Source organism: Ovis canadensis, chromosome 24 (assembly GCF_042477335.2).
Source record: "Ovis canadensis isolate MfBH-ARS-UI-01 breed Bighorn chromosome 24, ARS-UI_OviCan_v2, whole genome shotgun sequence".
Taxonomy (NCBI): domain Eukaryota; kingdom Metazoa; phylum Chordata; class Mammalia; order Artiodactyla; family Bovidae; genus Ovis; species Ovis canadensis.
Window position 1 is genome coordinate 54,329,723 of NC_091268.1, and position 19,526 is coordinate 54,349,248.

Consider the following 19,526-nt stretch of genomic DNA (forward strand, 5'->3'; position numbering starts at 1 on the left):
GCCTCGTGGGCTCCTGCTGGTCGGTGCTCACCTCCCTTTCGTTTTCTCCCAGGACGCGGCCTCTTCCCTGCCGCTGGCCGGAGCCCTGGGTGCTCATCGGTGAAGACGGGCCCACCATGTTCTATGGGACCCACTTCATCATGTCCCCACCCGCCAAGAGCAAGCTGAAGCGGCAGGGCCAGCTGCTGTCCAGCGTGCTGTCCCGGACCCTGAGCTACAAGTACCGCGACCTGGATGCCCCCTACTCGGGCCTGGGTGCCGGCGATGACCCTGCCGAGCTGTCCACGCAGCTCTCGGCCCCCGGGGTCCTGAAGGTGTTTGGGGACAGCGTGTGCTCAGGCACCCACTACAAGAGCGTCCTGGCCACTGGCACGTCCAGCGCCCGGGAGCTGGTGAGGGAGGCCCTGGAGCGCTATGCACTGAGCCCCGAGTGCGCCTCCCAGTTCGTGCTGTGTGACGTGGTGGGCCAGGCCGGCGGCGGCGGGAACACGTGGCAGGCTCAGGGCTTCCGGGTGTTCGGCGACAACGAGAAGCCTCTCCTGATCCAGGAGTTATGGAAGCCCCGAGAAGGCTTGTCCCGGAGATTTGAGCTGAGGAAGAGGTCGGAGGTGGAGGAGCTGGCTGCCAAGGATGTGGACACCATGACGGCAGGTGAGGCGGTGAAGGTAGGGGTTCGGGGGACGCAGGGAGGCGGGGTGTCTGGAGGGGACAGATGGAGGGTCCTGTCCACACGGCGGGCGCCTGCTGGTGCCAACTCCTGCCACCTTGTGGTGTCGTGGGGCAGGGAGGACCTCGCCCGCGCAGGTGGCAGATGTGGTACAGAAAGGCCCTCAGCGTCTGAGGCTCCTGGGGCCTCTTGGGCAGGGGGCTGTGTGCTGCTGGAGGAAGGGGTCTCAGCTGCAATGCACGGGGGAGCGTGCCAGGGCTCGGGGCCTGGGCCGGAGGAGGCCCGGCCTGGAGGCGGTGGGTCACTGCCGTAGGCTCGCTGGGGCAGCCCAGGCCCCTTAGGGGCTGCAGCCTCTGGGGTCGGCAGGGCCGCTGGTTTGTGTCTGGCTTTTATTCACTTGGTGGAAGAAGCTGGTTATCTTAACAGTAAGTGCCATGAAAAATAGATGTTTTTTCCAAATGCCAAAAGACTCTTAAATATATCTCAGGTCGTATTTGACTTCTCTTTCATTTCTTACGAAAACGGTGGCTTTATGTGAGCAAATGGAGTGGTCTCACGTGGCTCAGAGCAGAGGTCATCCGGTGGCCTCGGGAGACCCATCATTTGGTCCTGCGGGGCCAGGAGGCTGGCGCCCTCGCTGACATCCTGTGCGTGTCCCCAGGTGTGTTGAACGCTCGTGTGCTCTGGTCCTCCTCTGGTGTGGAGCCTGCCTTGCACGCTCAGGGTGTGGGGACGAGGGTGTGGCAGCCAGATTGATGGCCGGGGGCCTGCGGCCTGCCAGGGCCATGGTGCCAGCTCCAGGGCTGCCACCGGTGGTGGTGGGCGGCAGCGGAGCCCGCTACCCCTTCTGGCCTCGGTCTTGTGATCTGGAGGTTGGGTGCTCGCCTCTCGGGGCCCCAGGGTGCAGGGGTGTGTGCAGAGTTCCCGACTGTGACTGTCTTGTTTGGGGTTTGTTCTTCGAGTTCACAGCGGAGGGGGACCTGTGATGGGCTTGGGGCCCCTCTGACAGGCCAGGTGTGCCATCATGTTGTGCAGATTTGCAGGCACCTGGGAGATGAGAAGCTGCCCAATGAGTAGCTGATGTTACTGGGCTATTTCTTTTATTGTTTTTTTTTTTAAATTAATTTTATCAGAGTAGAGTTGATTTACAGTGCCGTGTTAATTTCACCGTTATTGTTTCTAGTTCTCCTCGGACCAGCGCCCCGAACGCCCCACCCGCAGGCCTGGCTGCAGGCTGTGGACTCCGGGCCGGCCCTGCCCTGCTGCTCCCGAGGCTCCGGCTCCTTGCCCGCCTCGCTCTAGGAGGCCTGGAAGGGGCCACGGCACGTCACGTGGGCGGCGGGTGGGTGTTCGGCTCACGGTCACCGTCCTGCCCAGTGTTTCCTCTGCTGGACGGAGAGCAGAGAGCATGTGAGCTGGGCCAGCCCCGCCAGTTCTGTGGGTCCCGGGTGGGCCCTGGGGGCCGCGCTGTGTTACAGGGGTGACTGCTTGAGCGGAGGGGGAGCAGTGCAACCCCGGGGCCGGATACCATCTGGGGCGCAGGGTTTTGTCTCCGGTTCTGCGACACTATTTAGACCTGTTCCTTTTACACTGTTGAGACAGGAGAAGGTGCCCGGCCTATTCACTCTGGGGGTGGTTTTCAGAGGAGTCTGTTGACCTGGGTGGGGTTTCACTGACACACTTCTCCGGGCTGGAAACAGGTTGTGTTACCTGCCTGGAGCAGGCTTCCCGGGCCCCAGGGAGTCGGCCTTTCTGGCCAGCCTCTGACTCGGGTGTGGCCTGGGTGCCCTGTGCCTCCTGGCTGGACCGTCCCCCCGGCCAGTGACCACGCCGCAGAGTGAGCACCGAGGACCCTGCAGGCGGGCCCGCCCCACCCAGCCCTGCTCCACCGGGCATGGGCGGTGGAGCTTCACCACAGCCCAGGACCCCTGTGGCAGGTGTCTGGGGATCCTGGGGATGGCCAGCTGTGTGGATACGCTCGCATGCGTGAACTCAGTCAGCACTGTTCCCCCGCGTAGAGTCCGCTGCAGCCCCTGGGTCCCCAGGGGCCCTTACCTCCTAGTGCACCTTGGGGTCTGGGGCCCCTGCCTCGCGACGGCGCGGCCTGCAGAGAGATTGAAGAGTGAAGGTGTTGCTGTTGGGAGGGTGGTCGATGAGCCCCTCTGGCAGCTCCTCCCTGGCAGCCTCTGCCCCTGTTCCTAACACTTGCGTCTCCAGAGAAGGGGCGCCCCACCTCCTGGGTGGCCTGTGATGAGCCCCGAGATGCTGTAGGCGCCCCGAGTCTCCCGAGTGTCGCCGAAGGCTGTGAGGTGGTGTGGGCTGCGGTGGGTACCCAGACACCAGATTCCCTGCCTCCTTCCCTGCGGATGGGTGACGGTGTCTCTAGGCCCCGGGAGTGGACGGTCCACCTCATTGGGAGAAGGGTGCGAGAGGAATGGACCACCTGTGTGGACGTGTATGTGTGTGCGTGGACGTGTGTGCAGCTGTGAACAAGCGCCACCTCCCTAGGTGTCATGTTACTGAACAGTCACAGCGATGGTGGTTTTTCCCACTTTGTCCTCACGTCAGAAGAGCACCTGTGTGGTGTGCGGGGGCTCATTGGTTGCCCTGGTTTCAGGTTAAAAGACCCCTCATGCATCCTGGAGGCTCCAGGAGCCCCCAAGGCACCCTCCGGTGACCAGGACGCCCCTCCTGGCCAGGCGGCGGAAGGGGCTGTCCGAGGGCACTGGAAGAAGACCCCACCCGGCTCTCCGGGACTGTCCGGCTGTCATCACGTGCCCATAGTGTGTCCTTGGGCAGAGCTAGCATGTATTTTCCATGAATATTGCCTTTTCGCAGCTGCCAGCCTGCTCACGATTTCCAAAGGATGGCAGCCCCGTGTGGCGTGGGTGGGGGCCAGAGCCGCTCCCGCCTGTTTCCAGAGGCTGGCATCTAGGGCTTGTGCTCCATGCAGAGGGCTCTGGGCCTGTCCCCTGGAAAAAGGCAGCAGTCACTTCTGCTGACCCCGGGGAGGGGTGCGGGCCATGTGGTTTTTGTCAGTGGCGAGGGAAGGCGAGAGCATGGGGTTGTTGTGTGTCCCGGGTCGGAGGTGAGCTCATGAGCTGGGTTATCACCCGCAGTTCTGGGGCACTCTGGGCCAGCAGGTCTCTGCTGTGGGGGCTGCCCTGGGCCCAGTAGGACGCTTAGCTTCGTCCCAGCCTCGCCCCCTAGTTGTGACAACCACAGATGTCTCTGGGCCTGGCTGAGTGGCCAGGGGTCAAGTTCACCCTCGAGTGGGAACCGCTGGTTTGGATGCAGTGGCCTGGGAGGCGGGAACTCGGCATGCCCGCTGCGCCTGCGCCTCCTGCAGGCGCCAGAGGCCGTGTATCCCGGGCCCTCAGCCGGGCTGGGCACTGGGGCCCTGCCTGAGGGACTGGGGTGCCTTCCTTGCGGCCTGCCTGGCCTTGCTCCTGTCTAAGAGGCAGGGCCTCCTTAGCTCTGGGCGCCCTCTTTGGAGGGCGGCTGAGAGGGTTTCTAAAGCTGCCGCATCACAAGGTTCTCTCTGCAGGGACGTCTCTGCATCAGCTCTGGGCTTGTCCCCATCGTTCTGCAGTGTCTGTGTGGTCTGGCATACAGCAGGTGCTCGTTACGTGCCTGCTTAAGGGTTGATGCAAACTAGAAGGGCGAGCTCCTCTGTAGGTCTGGGCTTCAAGGTGCACCCCAGGCTGCAGGGCTGGGACTGGTTTTCTCTGTGGGGCGTGGGCGGTGGGGCGGCCTGCAGGGGGCTTGGGGGCCCACGAGCGTGGGCCGGGGCTAGAGTGAGGAGGAACGCGCTGCTCCGGCACTGACCACGGGACCTGCCGGCCACCTGTCTCCTCTGAGGCTGGCTGGAGGGGCTGGCGGGGCGGACCTGTCATATGAGCTGCCGACTGGGGTCGTGTTTGCCGTCCCACCCCGTCCACGGAGGAGGGGACAGGTCTGAGCCCTGACTAACCTGGGGTGTCCAGGCGTCTGGTGAGGCCGCTGCTGTCTCAGCTGCTGTGTGCTGTGAATTCTGTCCTGCGTCCCCCAGCTTCTCGGTGCTGTTTGCTTTTGCCCTTTTTCCCTCTTGCCAAGAATCTCACGTTTCATAACACTTCTCTCAGGATGAAGGTGGTGATCTGGATTCTTTTCTCTCTTACTGAAGAGTAGCTGCCTCTTGAGTCTTGAGCAAGAGTCCCCTGGAGCCTGTTCTCAGCGACAGTCACTGTGGGAAAGCTTTAGTTTACGTGGTTGAGTAAAAGCAAAACAATGGCCAGCTTTCCCCGTCATCTAAAGCTAGGAAACCGACTGAGCCTGAAAGGCACGTTTGAGGACGTGCATTGCTTGTCTGTGGCCGTGCTGGGCCGCCGCCGCCGCGGTGTGTGTGGGCTTTGCTCTAGCTGTGTCGAAGGGGCTCGTCTGTCGCGGCGTGGCGCTTCGGCTTCTCACTGCGGTGGCTTCTCGTTGCAGAGCACGCGGGCCTCAGGATCACAGGCTCAGGAGCGGCGGCTCTCGGGCTCGGTAGTTAAGGCACACCGGCTTAGTTGCTCCGAGGAATGTGGTGTCTTCCCAGATTACGGATCAGACCCATGTCCCCTGCGTTGGCAGGTGGATTCTTATCCACTGTACCATGAGGGAAGTCTGTTCTTGAGGATTTTTAATTTAAAGAGAACATAAAGTTGGTTAGCTAACAAACCAGTTTCATTCTTCGATTCACTGCTTGGATTAAAAAAAAAAAAATTACAGCCTTTAGTTTCACATAGAGGCAGGGTGTTGGACGGAAGCCTAGAAGCCCTGTCCCCCGAGCCGGATGTGCCCACCTGGGGCTTGGCTGGCAGCACCTTCCCCCGCCACCCCTGGAGACTTCAGGCCACTTCATCTAAGGAGCCTTCAAAGGCTCACCGCTTACCACACAAGACACAGCGGGAGATAAGAACTGGTGCAGAATGTTTGGAAGACACAAAGCGTATGAGGAATTGGCTTAAGTATGGCCAGGGACGGTGCAGGGAAGAAAAAGTGAAGTTGGATCCTCACTCCAAACAGTTTAAAACCCACACATCAGAGATGAAGTTATAGAGCTAAAAGAAAGATTTCATAAATAAGGCTTCAGTTCAGTCACTCAGTTGTGTCTGACTCTTGGCGACCCCATGAACTGTAGCACCTCAGGCCTCCCTGTCCATCACCAACTCCTGGAGTTTGTTCAGAACTCATGTCCATCAAGTCAGTGATGCCATCCAACCATCTCATCCTCTGTCGTCTCCTTCTCTTCCTGCCTTCAATCTTTCCCAGCATCAGGGTGTTTGCCAATGAGTCAGTTCTTTGCATCAGGTGGCCAAAGTATTGGAGTTTCAGCATCAGTCCTGTCAATGAGTATTCAGGACTGATCTCCTTTAGGATGGACTGGTTGAATCTCCTTGCGGTCCAAGGGACTCTCAAGAGTCTTCTCCAGCACCACAGTTCAAAAGCATCAATTCTTCAGTGCTCAGCTTTCTTTATAGGACACAAACCATGGGGGAAAGGCAGATAAATTTGACTATGTTGACGTTTAAGTTTTCTTTCCACCTACAGACGTTATGCACTATGTAATGTGTGATAAGATACAGCATTCAGTTCTCCTGCGGTGCTGCGTGTAAATCCAGCTCATTTTTGTGGCATTGCTTTTGTTGAGGCGTGGTTTCCACCACTTGCTTTTGTTCTCCACGATCCATTCTCCTAATCATGGGCACTCAGGTTGCATCCGATTCTTCCTGCTACAGACCGTGGCACGATGACCCTCTCCAGGGCCTGTGCCAAGTTCCCTGGGGGTCCCCACTAGAGCATGGTGCTTCTGGATTACTGCGGGACAGCAGCTTCTGCAGACAGGCTGCCTGCTTTTTTGGATAGCCATTCCGCATTCTTAAGCATTGAGTATGAGCCCCCGCCCCATGGAAATGTTCCCAGAAACAGGTTAAAATCAGAAGGTGCTGCAGGGTGGCAGGGTGCTGGAGTCATGTGGCCAGAGAGATGCCCTTACCGGCGGGTGTGAGCGGCTGTGAACTGAGTCCTGAGATGATTTTCCTGAGTCAGAGTGTAACTTTGAAAGGGTCCCTCGACCTAAACAAAACTCAAGAGGTGGGCCTTCTGGATGTTGATTAGCCAGTGATTTGAAGGTGAAGAAATTTTCCTTTTCAGACACTTGCTTGGCTGTGCCAGGTCTTGGTTGCAGCAGTGGCACCTTTACTCATAGCGTGCGGACTCTTAGATGTGGCCCGTGGGATCTAGTTCTCTGACTGGGGATCAAATCCAGGCCTCCTGCGTTAGGAGTGCGGAGTCTCAGCCACTGGACTAAGGGAAGTCCTGAAGGGTTTTTCTTTGTTATGCAGATTCATTTATTTGCCAGCAAATATTTGTTGAGTGCTACTATGTTAGGTACTTGACTAGGTACTGGATATACAGCAGTTAACAAACATCATATTCTTATGGAGCTAAGAGTCTACAGTGGGAAATAAAAGATGATTCGAAAAACACAGAATGACGACTTCTGTGTGCTATAAAAGAAGAGTATAGGTGCTAATTTAGCAGGGAGGTGAGGGATGTTCTGAGATGAAATTCAAGCCAGTCTCAAAATTGACAACACTAAGCAGGTGAGCCGAGTAGACAGTAGGTGGGGCAGGAAGAACCTTCTGGGCCGAGGGAACAGCACTGTGCGGAGACCCAGGAATGAGTTGTTGCTGGTGTTCAGTCACTCAGTTGTGTCTGAGTCTTTGCGACCCCATGGACTGCAGCACGCTGGGCTTCCCTGCCCTTCACTGTCTCCCAGAGTTGAGTCAGTGATGCCATCCAACCGTCTCATCCTCTGTCACCCTCTTCTCCTCCAGCGTCAGGGTCTTTTCCAATGAGTTGGCTGCTCGCATCAGGTGGCCAAAATATTGGAGCTCCACCATCAGTCCCTCTGATGAATATTAGGGGTTGATTTCCTTTAGGATTGACTGGTTTGATCTCCTTGCTGTCCAAGGGACTCTCAAGAGTGTTTTTCAGCACCACAGTTTGAAAATGTCAATTCTTTGACACTCAGCCTTCTTTATGGTCCAACTCACATCCATACATGACTACTGGAAAAATCATAGCTTTGACTCGACGGACCTTTGTTGGCAAAGTGACATCTCTGCTTTTTAACATGTGAGAGAATGAGAGAAATATGAGTTACCAGAAGGCAAGGCAGTCAGAGGGCGGGGAGGCTGTGAGAGGTGAGGCTGGAGAGACGGTAAGGGGGTGTTAGGGAGTTTGGACTTCAGACTAAGTCTAATGGGAGGCCACTGAAGGGGTTAAAGACTGATGTGGCTACTGGGTAGAGAATACTTTGAAAAGTCAGTAATAGATGAATTACTTTATTGTAGGAGTCTAGGTGAAAGTTGATGGCAGCTTGGACTAGAATTATGGAACAACAGGTAGAAGGTGATGAATGCCAGATATATTCTGGAGGTAGAATCACCAATATTTGTAAATGAGCTGGACGCCAAAGATGAGAAAGAGGTGTCAAGAATGATGCCCAGATTTCTGATAAGAGCAGCTGCGTAGATGGAGGTGCCATTTACCAAAGTGGTGACTTCCCAGAGAGAACAGGTTACGGAGGGAAGAGTAAGAGTTCTCTGTAGACTGTGTTCAGTTTGAGACACCCAAGTGGAGGTGTCAGGAAGGCAGTCAGACGATGTGGATCTGAAGCTTAGAAGAGAGCAGGTTATAAAAACTTAAGCTGTTAATAGGTGATGCTTAAGCTGTGAAAATTGATAGATGACCCAGGTAATAAATACATATACAGTGAGAAGAGTCAAGGGCCTAACAAGGAAACTGGAAGAGCTCCAACTTTAGAGGAAAAGTAATGAAGGAGCAAATTAGACTGAGGGGAGACCAGAGATGTACAAGACAACACAGCGTGTGATGCTGTGGAGGCCCGTGTGAGTCTACTGTAGGTCAAAAGAGGTGCAGACGAGTGAAGCCATTGTGTTAGGCAGCATGGTTGGTCACTAAAGGCCCTCCTGGTAGCTTTGTTGCTGGAACGTTTAGCACGCATACCACGCTGAAGTAGGTTGAGAAAGTGGTGCTTATATTTCTGGCAATATGTGGGATTAATTAGCCTGGAAGATCTTTCTGTATAAAGTACCTGGAAGTGCTGGATGAATTGTAACAACTCTCCTTTCAGATGCATAGCTGAGAACCTCCCAAAATAAAGGAATCCCTAGGTGTGAAAAAAAAAAGGCAAAATGAAGACCTTAGAATCTGAACTGATTATGAAGCTACAGTTGCCTTGCAGGTGTTTGCCAGTCTTAACCAAGAAACTTAAGTTTAATAGCTGTCCAAGAAAGATGTAGGGAGTTGGAACTGAGACCTCATATATATTTGGAAACTATAAAGGTGGACACACTCAATGAAAAGATAAAATAGGAAAAATTTGCTACCTGGTAAAAGGAGATGACAGAGTTCTCTCTCTTGACCTGGGCTCTGGGTGGGAGAAACTAAATACTCTTTCCTAGAATTGAAAAACCACTCTTCCTCTCACATGTTTGGAGTTCAGAATTGTACTGTTTAAGTGATGTGGATAAGAAATTACATTGTACATAATTTGATGATGTACAAGGACATCAGATAGAACAAAGTACTCTTTGGAAGGACATCCTTCCACACAGGTCTCCCAAACCTGGCCAGAGATGAGCTCACAACCCCAAATAACAAGACACATGAGGTGATGCTGCTTGAAATGAGTCAGTAGAAAACTGTAGACTCAAATTCTCAAGAGCCTGGGAGATGGAACCATTAGTTATAAAATATCGAGTGAGTAGATTTAAACTATTTCATGAAATAAAAGGTAGAAAGACAACAGGAAAGAACAGAATGTCGTCCCAAAAGGCAGGGAGGGTTTGGGAAAGGAAAAGATGCTTTTAGTAATAAAAATGCAAGTTTGTAAAGGGACACTTTGGTGATGGTTTAAACAGCAGACTAAATACGACTGAAGAGGACTAGAGAACAAGGTAGGCCCGGCATCGTGCAGGCAGAAACGGGCTGAGAGTCACGGGGAACTGATGGGAAGGTCTGTCACACGTCCCCACGAAGAGGGCCAAGAGAATGGACCAAGCACGCACCCCACGGACGTGTCCGACAGGCACCCGGGAGCGTGACTCGGCGTTTGTCGCGTGAGATGAGCGAGAGGTTCGCCCCTTGCTCCCTGGTGGCGATGCCGCAGGACACTTCAGACCGATCTTTACAGCTGTCACAAAGACAAGACCGGCGAGCAGCAGGCTAGCCGGCGGCAGACTCCGCACCGGGAGCCGCAGAAACCAGAGGTCAGCAGATGGGACGCTCGGAGCTGGACAGGACAGGACCGAGAACCCGGAGCTGCGGTCGCGGCTGCCCCTCCACCCAGGTAGCCGACCACGGGGGATGCGACAGAGCCGCTCCCCTACAACGGACCCCTCTGTGCAGGGGTCCTCAAGGACAGGCCTGAGGGCAGAAGCCCCCTGAAGGTGCCGCGGGAGACAACGAGACCCGGCGAGGAGGAAATGGCGAGTGAGCAGATGGACGGTAGGTCTGGGCAAACGTCCCACACGGCTTTGACACGGGCGGACCCGGGGTGCACCCCTGCCCGGCCGGATGCCGGGGTGGAGCCCCACGAACTACAGCCCCCATGAGGCTCTGCGCGCGCGCATGCGCCGTGGCAGGCGTGGCGGGCGCAGCGCGCGGCGTGCGTGGCGCGCGGCGTGGCGTGCGTGGGCGTTCTAGAACGCAGCGGCGAGGGCCCCGGCGCCATGTTGGGGCCGAGGGGACCGCGGAGAGGTGCTTGAAGCGGCGGGAGCGGAGCGGGAGCGGGTCGGACCTGGGCTGGTAGGAGCCCCGCCCCTCCCGCCTCAGCGGATCATGACCCGGGCGGCGGCCACGGAGGTCGCGGTGGCGGGGGACGCGGCGTGGCGGGGCCAGCGCTAGAGATGATGCCGTTTCCCGTGACCACCCTGGGACCACAGCGGACCCCGCCGCCGCCCGAGCACTACGGCATCTCTTCCCCCATCAGTTTAGCACCCCCCAGGGAGACTGACTGCATACTTACCCAGAAATTAATTGAAACTCTGAAGCCCTTCGGGGTTTTTGAAGAGGAAGAGGAACTGCAGCGCAGGATTTTAATTTTGGAGAAATTAAATAATCTGGTAAAGGAATGGATACGAGAAATCAGTGAAAGCAAGAGTCTTCCACAAGCTGTAATTGAAAATGTTGGAGGGAAAATCTTTACATTTGGTTCTTACAGGTTAGGGGTGCATACGAAAGGTGCAGATATCGATGCGTTGTGCGTGGCACCGAGACACGTTGATCGAAGCGACTTTTTCACCTCCTTCTATGATAAATTGAAACTACATGAAGAAGTAAAGGATTTAAGGGCTGTTGAGGAGGCATTTGTACCAGTTATCAAACTGTGTTTCGATGGGATAGAGATTGATATTTTGTTTGCAAGATTAGCACTGCAGACTATTCCTGAAGATTTGGACCTAAGAGATGACAGTCTGCTTAAAAACTTAGATATAAGATGCATAAGAAGCCTTAATGGTTGCCGGGTAACTGATGAGATTTTACATCTAGTACCAAACATTGACAACTTCAGATTAACTCTGAGAGCCATCAAGCTGTGGGCCAAATGCCACAATATTTATTCTAATATACTAGGTTTCCTTGGTGGTGTTTCCTGGGCGATGCTAGTAGCAAGAACTTGCCAGCTTTATCCAAATGCCATAGCATCCACTCTTGTCCGTAAATTTTTCTTGGTGTTTTCTGAGTGGGAATGGCCGAATCCAGTGCTACTGAAAGAGCCCGAAGAACGGAATCTGAATTTGCCTGTCTGGGACCCAAGAGTAAATCCCAGTGATAGGTACCATCTCATGCCCATAATCACACCAGCATACCCACAGCAGAACTCCACGTACAACGTGTCTGTTTCAACACGGATGGTCATGATTGAAGAGTTTAAGCAAGGGCTTGCTATCACACATGAGATTTTGCTGAGTAAGGCAGAGTGGTCCAAACTTTTCGAAGCACCCAGCTTCTTCCAGAAGTACAAACATTACATTGTGCTTCTGGCAAGTGCGCCAACAGAGAAACAACATCTAGAGTGGGTGGGTTTGGTGGAATCAAAAATCCGAATCCTGGTTGGAAGCTTGGAGAAGAATGAATTCATTACACTGGCTCATGTGAATCCTCAGTCATTTCCAGCACCCAAGGAGAGTCCTGACAAGGAAGAATTTCGTACAATGTGGGTGATTGGGTTAGTGTTAAAAAAGCCAGAAAACTCTGAAGTTCTCAGTATCGACCTCACCTACGATATCCAGTCTTTCACAGACACTGTGTATAGGCAAGCGATAAATAGTAAAATGTTTGAGGTGGACATGAAAATTGCTGCGATGCATTTGAAGAGAAAGGAGCTGCATCAACTACTGCCTAATCATGTGCTGCAGAAAAAGAAAACGCTTTCGACAGAAGGTGTCCGATTGACAGCCCTGGATGCCGGCAGCCGTGACTTGTCTGTCGGCAGTGAGAGCAGCACGCCTGTGTCGTCACTTCCTGCCGCTTCGCAGACTGGCCCGGTGCCTGGCAGCGCTCCAGGCAGGAACAGCCGTGGCCCAGCGGCGTCTGTGAGCGGCGTACAGTTTCCTGAGGTTTCCTCGCAGCAGGCGAATCCCAGCGACAGCCCCGGGGGCGTGGCCAGCGAAAGCCTCCCTCAGGCGGCTGCGCAGCCCGCTGTGCCTCCAGCACCCAAGCCCATGGTCACCAGAGTCGTTTCCTCAGCACGGCTGGTCAGCCATCCGCCCAGGCCTTCAGGGAGCGCAGCAACGAGCATAGCTAATCCTATCGTGGGAGTCTAGAGGACATCGTCGCGTCACCAAGAAGAAAGGACCCAGGCAGCCAGAACGGAAGAGGAGTGTTCTCAGAGAGAGACCAGTGTCCTCGAGTGAAGACTTCAGACAGCCGCTCGCGGGGACATCCACTGCAGGCCTTCCCAGTACCCCTGCTCTCCCTGCAGACCCTATTCCTGTTATCAAGGATTCAATAAACAGATTGAACTGAGAAAAACACCTCGAGGGTCCATAAACAGTGTCTGCCAACTCAGCCTGCTGTCTTCACATGCTAATGGAGGAGAATGAGGGGCACCAGACTAGATACGGTTCCCAATAGGTCTATTAGGTGTATTTGGTGACTTCCCTAATGGGCTAATCTTGATCAGAAGTCCAGGTTAGTATGTGAAGCTGGAAGGACTGTTACTGATGTGTCAGATTACTTACGTGTTAGCCACAGTTACGCTATTTCAAAGAACTCCTGCCCTTTAGGAGGAAAAAGTGAGGAAAAAACCCCTCCAGCTATATTTGTGCCCATGACTGACATCTGAACGGGATTGATGTTGGATGCATTGTTGGGGGAAGCTTGCAATACACACTGGTATCAGAATTCCTTATGCTGACGATGCACTTTATGTATATTTTTATTAGAAAGTAGAACTAATTTTAGCTTTTTCAGCTTGATGAGTTTCAGTTTTTTCCTGAAGGGTGTTTTTCATTATGAATCTTGCGGTGAGTTCCCCTTGTGTGGCGAGCGGTGTACTGTGCTTCAATGGCATCAAGGCCACCTGGCTCAGCCTTGTGAGGCCACCCTTTCAGACGAAGTATCAACTCTTAGGATATGCGCTTGGCGTTGGAACAGTAATTAGTAAGTGCTTGGTTTTGATGGGACAGGATCAAGAAAGGAGACACTGGTTTTATCTGTAGAACTGTTTCAGGGTGCGACCAGTCAGCGGTCAGACAGCAGATACTGTATTGAGCCAACAGAGCTCCATAACTTAATCATTTGTCTTAAAACAAGAAAAAGCTTTTCGTACCCCTACCCCCACTGCCTTCTCTCTGCTTGTGTGCACAAGGCGTGCTTGTGTATTGTTCCACAGAACACTCGATATGCTAGTGTTTCCTTAACCATGATGTGAAGCCAACAGTCCTCTGGCCAACTGGCTAGTATCGCAGCGAAGTTTTACCAAAAGTAATTCCTGTGAAGCATGTTATCCATCTTGGATGGCCGTTAACAGTCTCCACGTAAGAGAAGATGCGTATACTCCACAGAATACCTGCTTATGGTAAAGTTAATTTCTAATTTAAACGTGTAAGCAAAAGCATTTTCTCTAGAGTTTGAAATCAGTTTTTATTTGTAATGAGTTAGTAAAATTCATTAGTGAAATTTACATGTAGAGACATAAAGTTTCTAGCAAGCACTTGCCATCTGGTCAGCTTTCTACTCTTGTTTATCCTGCAAAAGATTCAAAATACCTTTCTTTAAATTAAAAAAAAAAAAAAGGCCACTCATAATTAAGCCACAGAACATTCGTGTTGAAAAACAGGAATGCCCGCGCTTGCAGGTGAATGAAAACTCAGTCTTATTCTGGACGTAGCAAACCTAACAGGTTTTCCATACAGTCTGGTTCTGATTCTTCCCATCCCCCGACAGCGTTCCTTTCTACCACACGTGCGTTTTTCATCTCAGACTGCAGCTTCTTAAACTCCTTCCCTGTCCTTTTGAATAATTTCCCCAAAGTTGGATTCTCGTCGTTTCCGTTGTGGGCTGTGCAGTAATTGAGACTCTGTTCACCGTGACTTCCTGACGCCTAGTACACGGTGTTCCTGCTCCCTGTGTGGTCCTCTCCCCTTCTGCTACAATAAAATCAGGTGACGTGTGTACAGTACCTGTGTATTTTGAATAGCTATTGTGTCCTTGAAATTGCCAGGCACAAATTTAGTCCTGTCGTTTTGTTCACACATTGGGGGAAAATTAGTTTATTAAATGTTTCGTGTAATTGTACTTGTTTTTCCAAGCTGGAAAGTTGGAGCTTTCTAATTCTTGTTTTCATTACCTGAATATCGGACTATTTTTTCATACTGTGTGCGTAGTATCTCATGACTGGAGTTGGCTTTGTTTTATAGTATCTGTACTCCTTGTATTTTTCAAGCGCTATTTTGAAAAGAGATGATGTATTTCTCCATTAAAAAAAAAAACAATAAAAATAAACGAGAAAGAAGCAAGCAGAGGGATTTAAACCTGAGGATAACGGTTAAGCTGTTTTTACAGTGCTCCAGCAGGGAGACGCTGATGAACCTGTCCACTGTATTTGAAGTCTAGAGTTCATGTTACAGCGTTAGGGAGAAGCCTGAAAAGATTCACACTTCATTTCAAGCATGCTGACCCACAACCAGACTAGGGCCTTAAGCAGCAGCAGTGGACACGTGGCCTTTGGCTTTCCTTCTGAGCCAGCCTGACCAGAAGCAGCTTGGCCCCTGCCTGCCCCCCAGGCTCCTGTACAGGATGCTGCGGTGGGGAGGGGGCTGGTGGTGGTGAGCAAGAGCTGGAGTGGGTGCCGGCAGAGGGGCGCCCCAGGCAGCGGGGCAGGGGGCACCAACAGCACCAGCCCTGCTTCTGAACAGGCGGCTTCAGCCAGCGGTGGGGACCCAGAGCCGCGGACTGCGCCTTCCAGCCCCGGCAGCGGCCTCTGTATTGAAGCGGACAAAAATAGCATTTTAGAAGTCTTAAAGTTCCAAAAAAAATTTCTTCACTAAAAAAATTCCTGAGAGCATTTTTGTCCTAAAAGCAATAAACCACTTTCTTTTGGGGGGAAGTGGTTAAAGAATAGAGTTAAAAAATTCCTAATTCAAAAAAAGGTAGGGGACTTGCCTGGTGACCCAGTGCTTACACCTCAGCACTTCGAAGGCAGGGCCGAGCGTTCCGTCCGTGGTCAGGGCACAGAGCGCGCGCGAGCCGGCCGAGCTGCTGGGTGCGGGTCAATCAGGACACCAGGGACGAGGCGCGTGGGAGGCACAGGCCGAAGGTGCAGGAGGAAGGCACCGTCTAAGATGGTGGACGTGAAACCCAGTCTGTCTGTCACTGCGTACGTAGTGAGGGACTAAGCGTCCTGGCTAGAAGACGGAGGCTGTCAGAGTCTGTGGGAAACGGCGCTCAGCTTTGGTGCTTTGTTCACGAGCAGCACACCCAGAACGTAAGACGCGAGGGAGTGGAGAAAAGGCCAGCAAAAAACGCTTAGAGTACCAGTGTCATCCAAACGCTTCAAACTGAAAATAATTACCAGGGGCAAAAGGGCCCAGTGCTGGGAGAGGAGAGGAGCAGCAGCAGAAAGGGGCGCAGCTTAGTGTTCATGTCTGATGGAACAGCCTCAACGTGAGCAGAGGGCCACCATCTGTCCGAAGTGTCGCTGTCGCTGGCTTTTACGCAGCTCTTTTCGTTAATCCATGTGAAGCAGACAAAAAGGAAATAGTTTTGAACACACAGTAGGAGTTGGCGAACGTTTCTTGTAAAGGGCTAGGTGGTGGTGGAATGGTGCTCAGTCATGTCTGACTCTACGACCCCAGGGACTGCAGCCCACCAGGCTCCTCTGTCCATGGGGCTTCTTAAGCAAGAGTACTGGAGTGGGTAGCAGGTTCCTCTTCCAGGGGATTTTCCCCAGCCAGGGATCAAACCGCAGTCTCCTGCGTCTCCTGCATGGCGGGAGGATTCTTTACCCCTGAGCGACTGGGGAAGCCCATAAAGGGCCGGCTAGGAAGTGTGTTCAGCCTCGTGAGGCTCTACAGTTTCCGTCGTGGCTGCGGAACTCTGCCCTTTAAGGAAGCTCAGGGCAGGATGCGTGTCAGCAGATGCCCAGGCCGGGTTTGCCACCCATCCCCCACCGGCACTTGTGGTCTCCATCTGTTGGGCTTCTGTTATAGAACCTTCCACTCAACAATTAGAAAATGCATTTTATTGTCGAATAAACACTGGCATGTAACACACACACACCCCCTCGTGTTCAAGCAGAAAGTGAAACTCTCTTTACTTTCTGCTTGAACATATTTTAAATTACCTGACTCATGGGACATGTTCTCTGACTGCAAAACAGTTAAGCTGGGAATGAAAGATAAACAGCACAGAGAAAAATTTCCTAAAGAAGACACAAAAGAGCTAAAGTCATGAAGAGACTGACAAACAGAATCTCTTATTCTATCAAGTGATGAACAATGAAAAGAGGTAAACAGGCTGTAAGCACGGAGACTTCACAGTACATGAGACAGTCCAATCCAGGAGATATTATCGTGGGGGGAGAAGGTGTCTTTGAAAAGATGAAGCAACCCAATAAACGGGCAAAAGAGATGCTTAGGTATTTCACAGAAGAGGAAATAAGTGGACAGTAAACGTGAAAGGACGCTGCATCTTGTTAGTGGTGAGAAAAATGGGAATTAAGACCACAGAGCTGTTTTTTCCTTTTCCTTTTTTAACAAAAATGAACTCTGACAGTGCTGAGGTTTGGTGAGGAGGGGGGCACGCTGATGTGATGGCCAGGGGGCCACAATGCAGACTGGTCCCTTCAGGAGGCGGGGGCTCTCTGCTAGTGTGGCAACGTGCCCCAGGGCTCCACCCCGCTCGTGGGGCTCTGGTGCCCTCCATCTGACTGCTCCCTTGTCTGTCGAGGTGGCCAGAATCTGGGCCGCCGCTGCAGCCTCTGCAGACACCTCAACCCCTCTAGCTTACCTCCCACATGCCATGTGGATGTCCTCGGTTCCCACATGTGCCAATTCAGGAAGCACTTTGCTAGAGAGACTGCCCCGCGGTCCCCGGGAGACGAGTAGGAGAGTAAAACAGCAGCATTTTGTAATAGCCTGAAGCCCGAAAAAATGCACATCTCCGTTAGCTCGGAGTGGAGGCCGCGCGGTGTAGTCATGCAGTAAATAACGTGGACCCAGGCCTCGTGTGTCCAGGTAATATTAATAGGTGCATCTCATAAGGCTGAGGGGAGAAAAGCGCAGGAAAATACGCCGTGTGGCCATTCTGTATGAGGTTCAAAGAGAAGCAAAGTAGGGCAGTGTCGTTTATCACCACTGTGGGGTGTAACTCTAAGGGGAAAACCAGGGAAAGTGGGACAATCCAGAGTAGCTGGGGCCAGAGGGGCGGGAGGGGAGCTGCAGTGGCCGGAAGGCAGACGGGAAGCCTTCCTCTTGCAGGTTGGGTGGGGGAGGAGATGGTGTTGGTTTTATTGTTAGTCCAAGTTGTAAATGCTTCTGTGTGTGTGACGTCTGTGATCAGGGAACCCAGCACCAAGGTGATGTCATCTCCCGAAGTCCAGTGGGCTGTCCACTGTGCCCTAGGGCCACCTCCAGAGGGTTGTCTTAAACTCGTCTTCATCAGTTAGGAATTGCATTTGACCAGACATTGCATTTGACAGTGACTGAGCCCAGGACAGGGAGATTCTCTTTCACGTCCAGAGGGGGTCGGTTCAGGGCCAGTGGGGACACTTTCCTGGTCCCCAGGGACCCTGGCTTCTCCAGGGCCAGCCCCACCGTTGTAGTTCGTGCCTTCCATCCCCAGGGTCACCTCCAGGTGCAGGGTGACGGCAGAGCTACTGCCGCCACATCTTCCTTTAAGGCGGGAGGAAGGAAGGGAGCGGGGAGGGGAGACGGTGTCCCTGCAGACCCTGTCCTGGAAGATGACATGCCCTCGTCTTTTGCTGATGGAACTTAGCAGGCCCCATGTGTTTGTCACTCGGTCACGTCAGACTCTCTGCGACCCCATGGACTGTGCCGCACCAGGCCCCTCTGTCCACGGGATCTCCAGGCAAGAGTACTGGAGTGGGTTGTCGTCCCTTTCTCCAGGGGATCTTCCCAACCCAGGGACTGAACCCAGGTCTCCTGCATTGCAGGTGCATTCTTTGCCACCCCAGCTACTAGGGAAGCCCGAGAAGGCCCTGCCTGCCTGCACGGGAGGCCAGAAGGTGCAGTCTGTGCCTGCTGGATGCATCATCGCCATCCCCATTGAGAGGAAAACAGGACAGAATGGGTGTTGAAATACAGTGATGGAGCGTCTTGCACACTCACACATTTAGACACTAAGACACTTCCTAATAAGCATCAAAAAAGACACTTTAACGTGAAGTAGAACTGAAGCGTGATGAGAGTGCAGCTTACGGATGCAGCCGTGATGTTTAGAGGAGGGGGGCCTGGCTGTAAGCACTGCCCTTGAAGAAAATGTAGAGTGAAGAGTGATGTGCTCTGTGCTTTCAGAGCTGGGTTAGAAAAGGACACAACAAATTCAAAGAAGCAATATAGAGCAGAGAGTAAAGACAGGCGTATACCGGCAGTGCGGAGGGCCACCCGAGCGAAGAGCAGGTTCTCTGGAAAGACTAAGAAACAGTCAAAACTGGGAAGACTGGGGAAAGCTAAAGATGATACACGTAAGCGATACACTATAAAGCTTTATGCCGGTAAAGTTGAAAGCTTAGTTGAAATGGGCAATCTCCTACACAGAGATAACCTACCCAGACTTACTGAAGGATAGAAAGCCTGAATGGACTTACCACCTTAAAAGAAATGGCTTGAGTAGTTTGAAGATGTCCCCAACCAAAACCAAAGTAAAATAAAAAAAAGTAAGACCTAGAAGGTTGTACAGGCCAATTCTACCTGATGTTCAATGAGAAGATTTATTTCAATATTTTACATCAGACTATGCCAGAAAACAGGAAAAGAAGACACGTTTTTTCCTATACAACAAATATAACCTTTATGTAAAAACCAGACAGCCAGAACATTATAAAAGTTATCAGCCAAATTCACTTATGAATGTGGATACGAAACTAAACCCAGACCAGAAATGTATACCAAACCATCCTGATGGTTTGATGGATCTCGAGAAGGCTAAGGTAATTTAACATTTGCGATGCCGGCTGGTAGGTTGATGCTGGCTGTTGGCAGGAGGCCCCAGCTCTCCGTAGGCTGACGGAGAGTCCTTACGGCGTGGCAGCTGACTTTAACCCCGGCATGTGATCTGAGCGTGC

General features: G+C 52.7%; 2 protein-coding genes across 3 annotated transcripts in view; both read left to right on the top strand.

Moving 5' to 3' along the window:
- RADIL (Rap associating with DIL domain) overlaps positions 1–19,526 on the top strand; it is a 54,861-nt gene that overhangs the window by 4,096 nt on the left and 31,239 nt on the right. For both annotated transcript variants that reach the window (XM_069569594.1, XM_069569593.1), the window contains exon 2: positions 53–651. In XM_069569594.1, the coding sequence (XP_069425695.1) occupies positions 117–651 (535 nt within the window). In that variant the 5' untranslated portion in view covers positions 53–116. The remainder of the gene's footprint in view (positions 1–52; positions 652–19,526) is intronic.
- Positions 10,395–14,735, top strand: PAPOLB (poly(A) polymerase beta). Its single transcript, XM_069569599.1, has one exon. It carries the CDS (start codon positions 10,624–10,626, stop codon positions 12,541–12,543), a length of 1,920 nt encoding a protein of 639 aa, XP_069425700.1. The 5' UTR covers positions 10,395–10,623; the 3' UTR covers positions 12,544–14,735.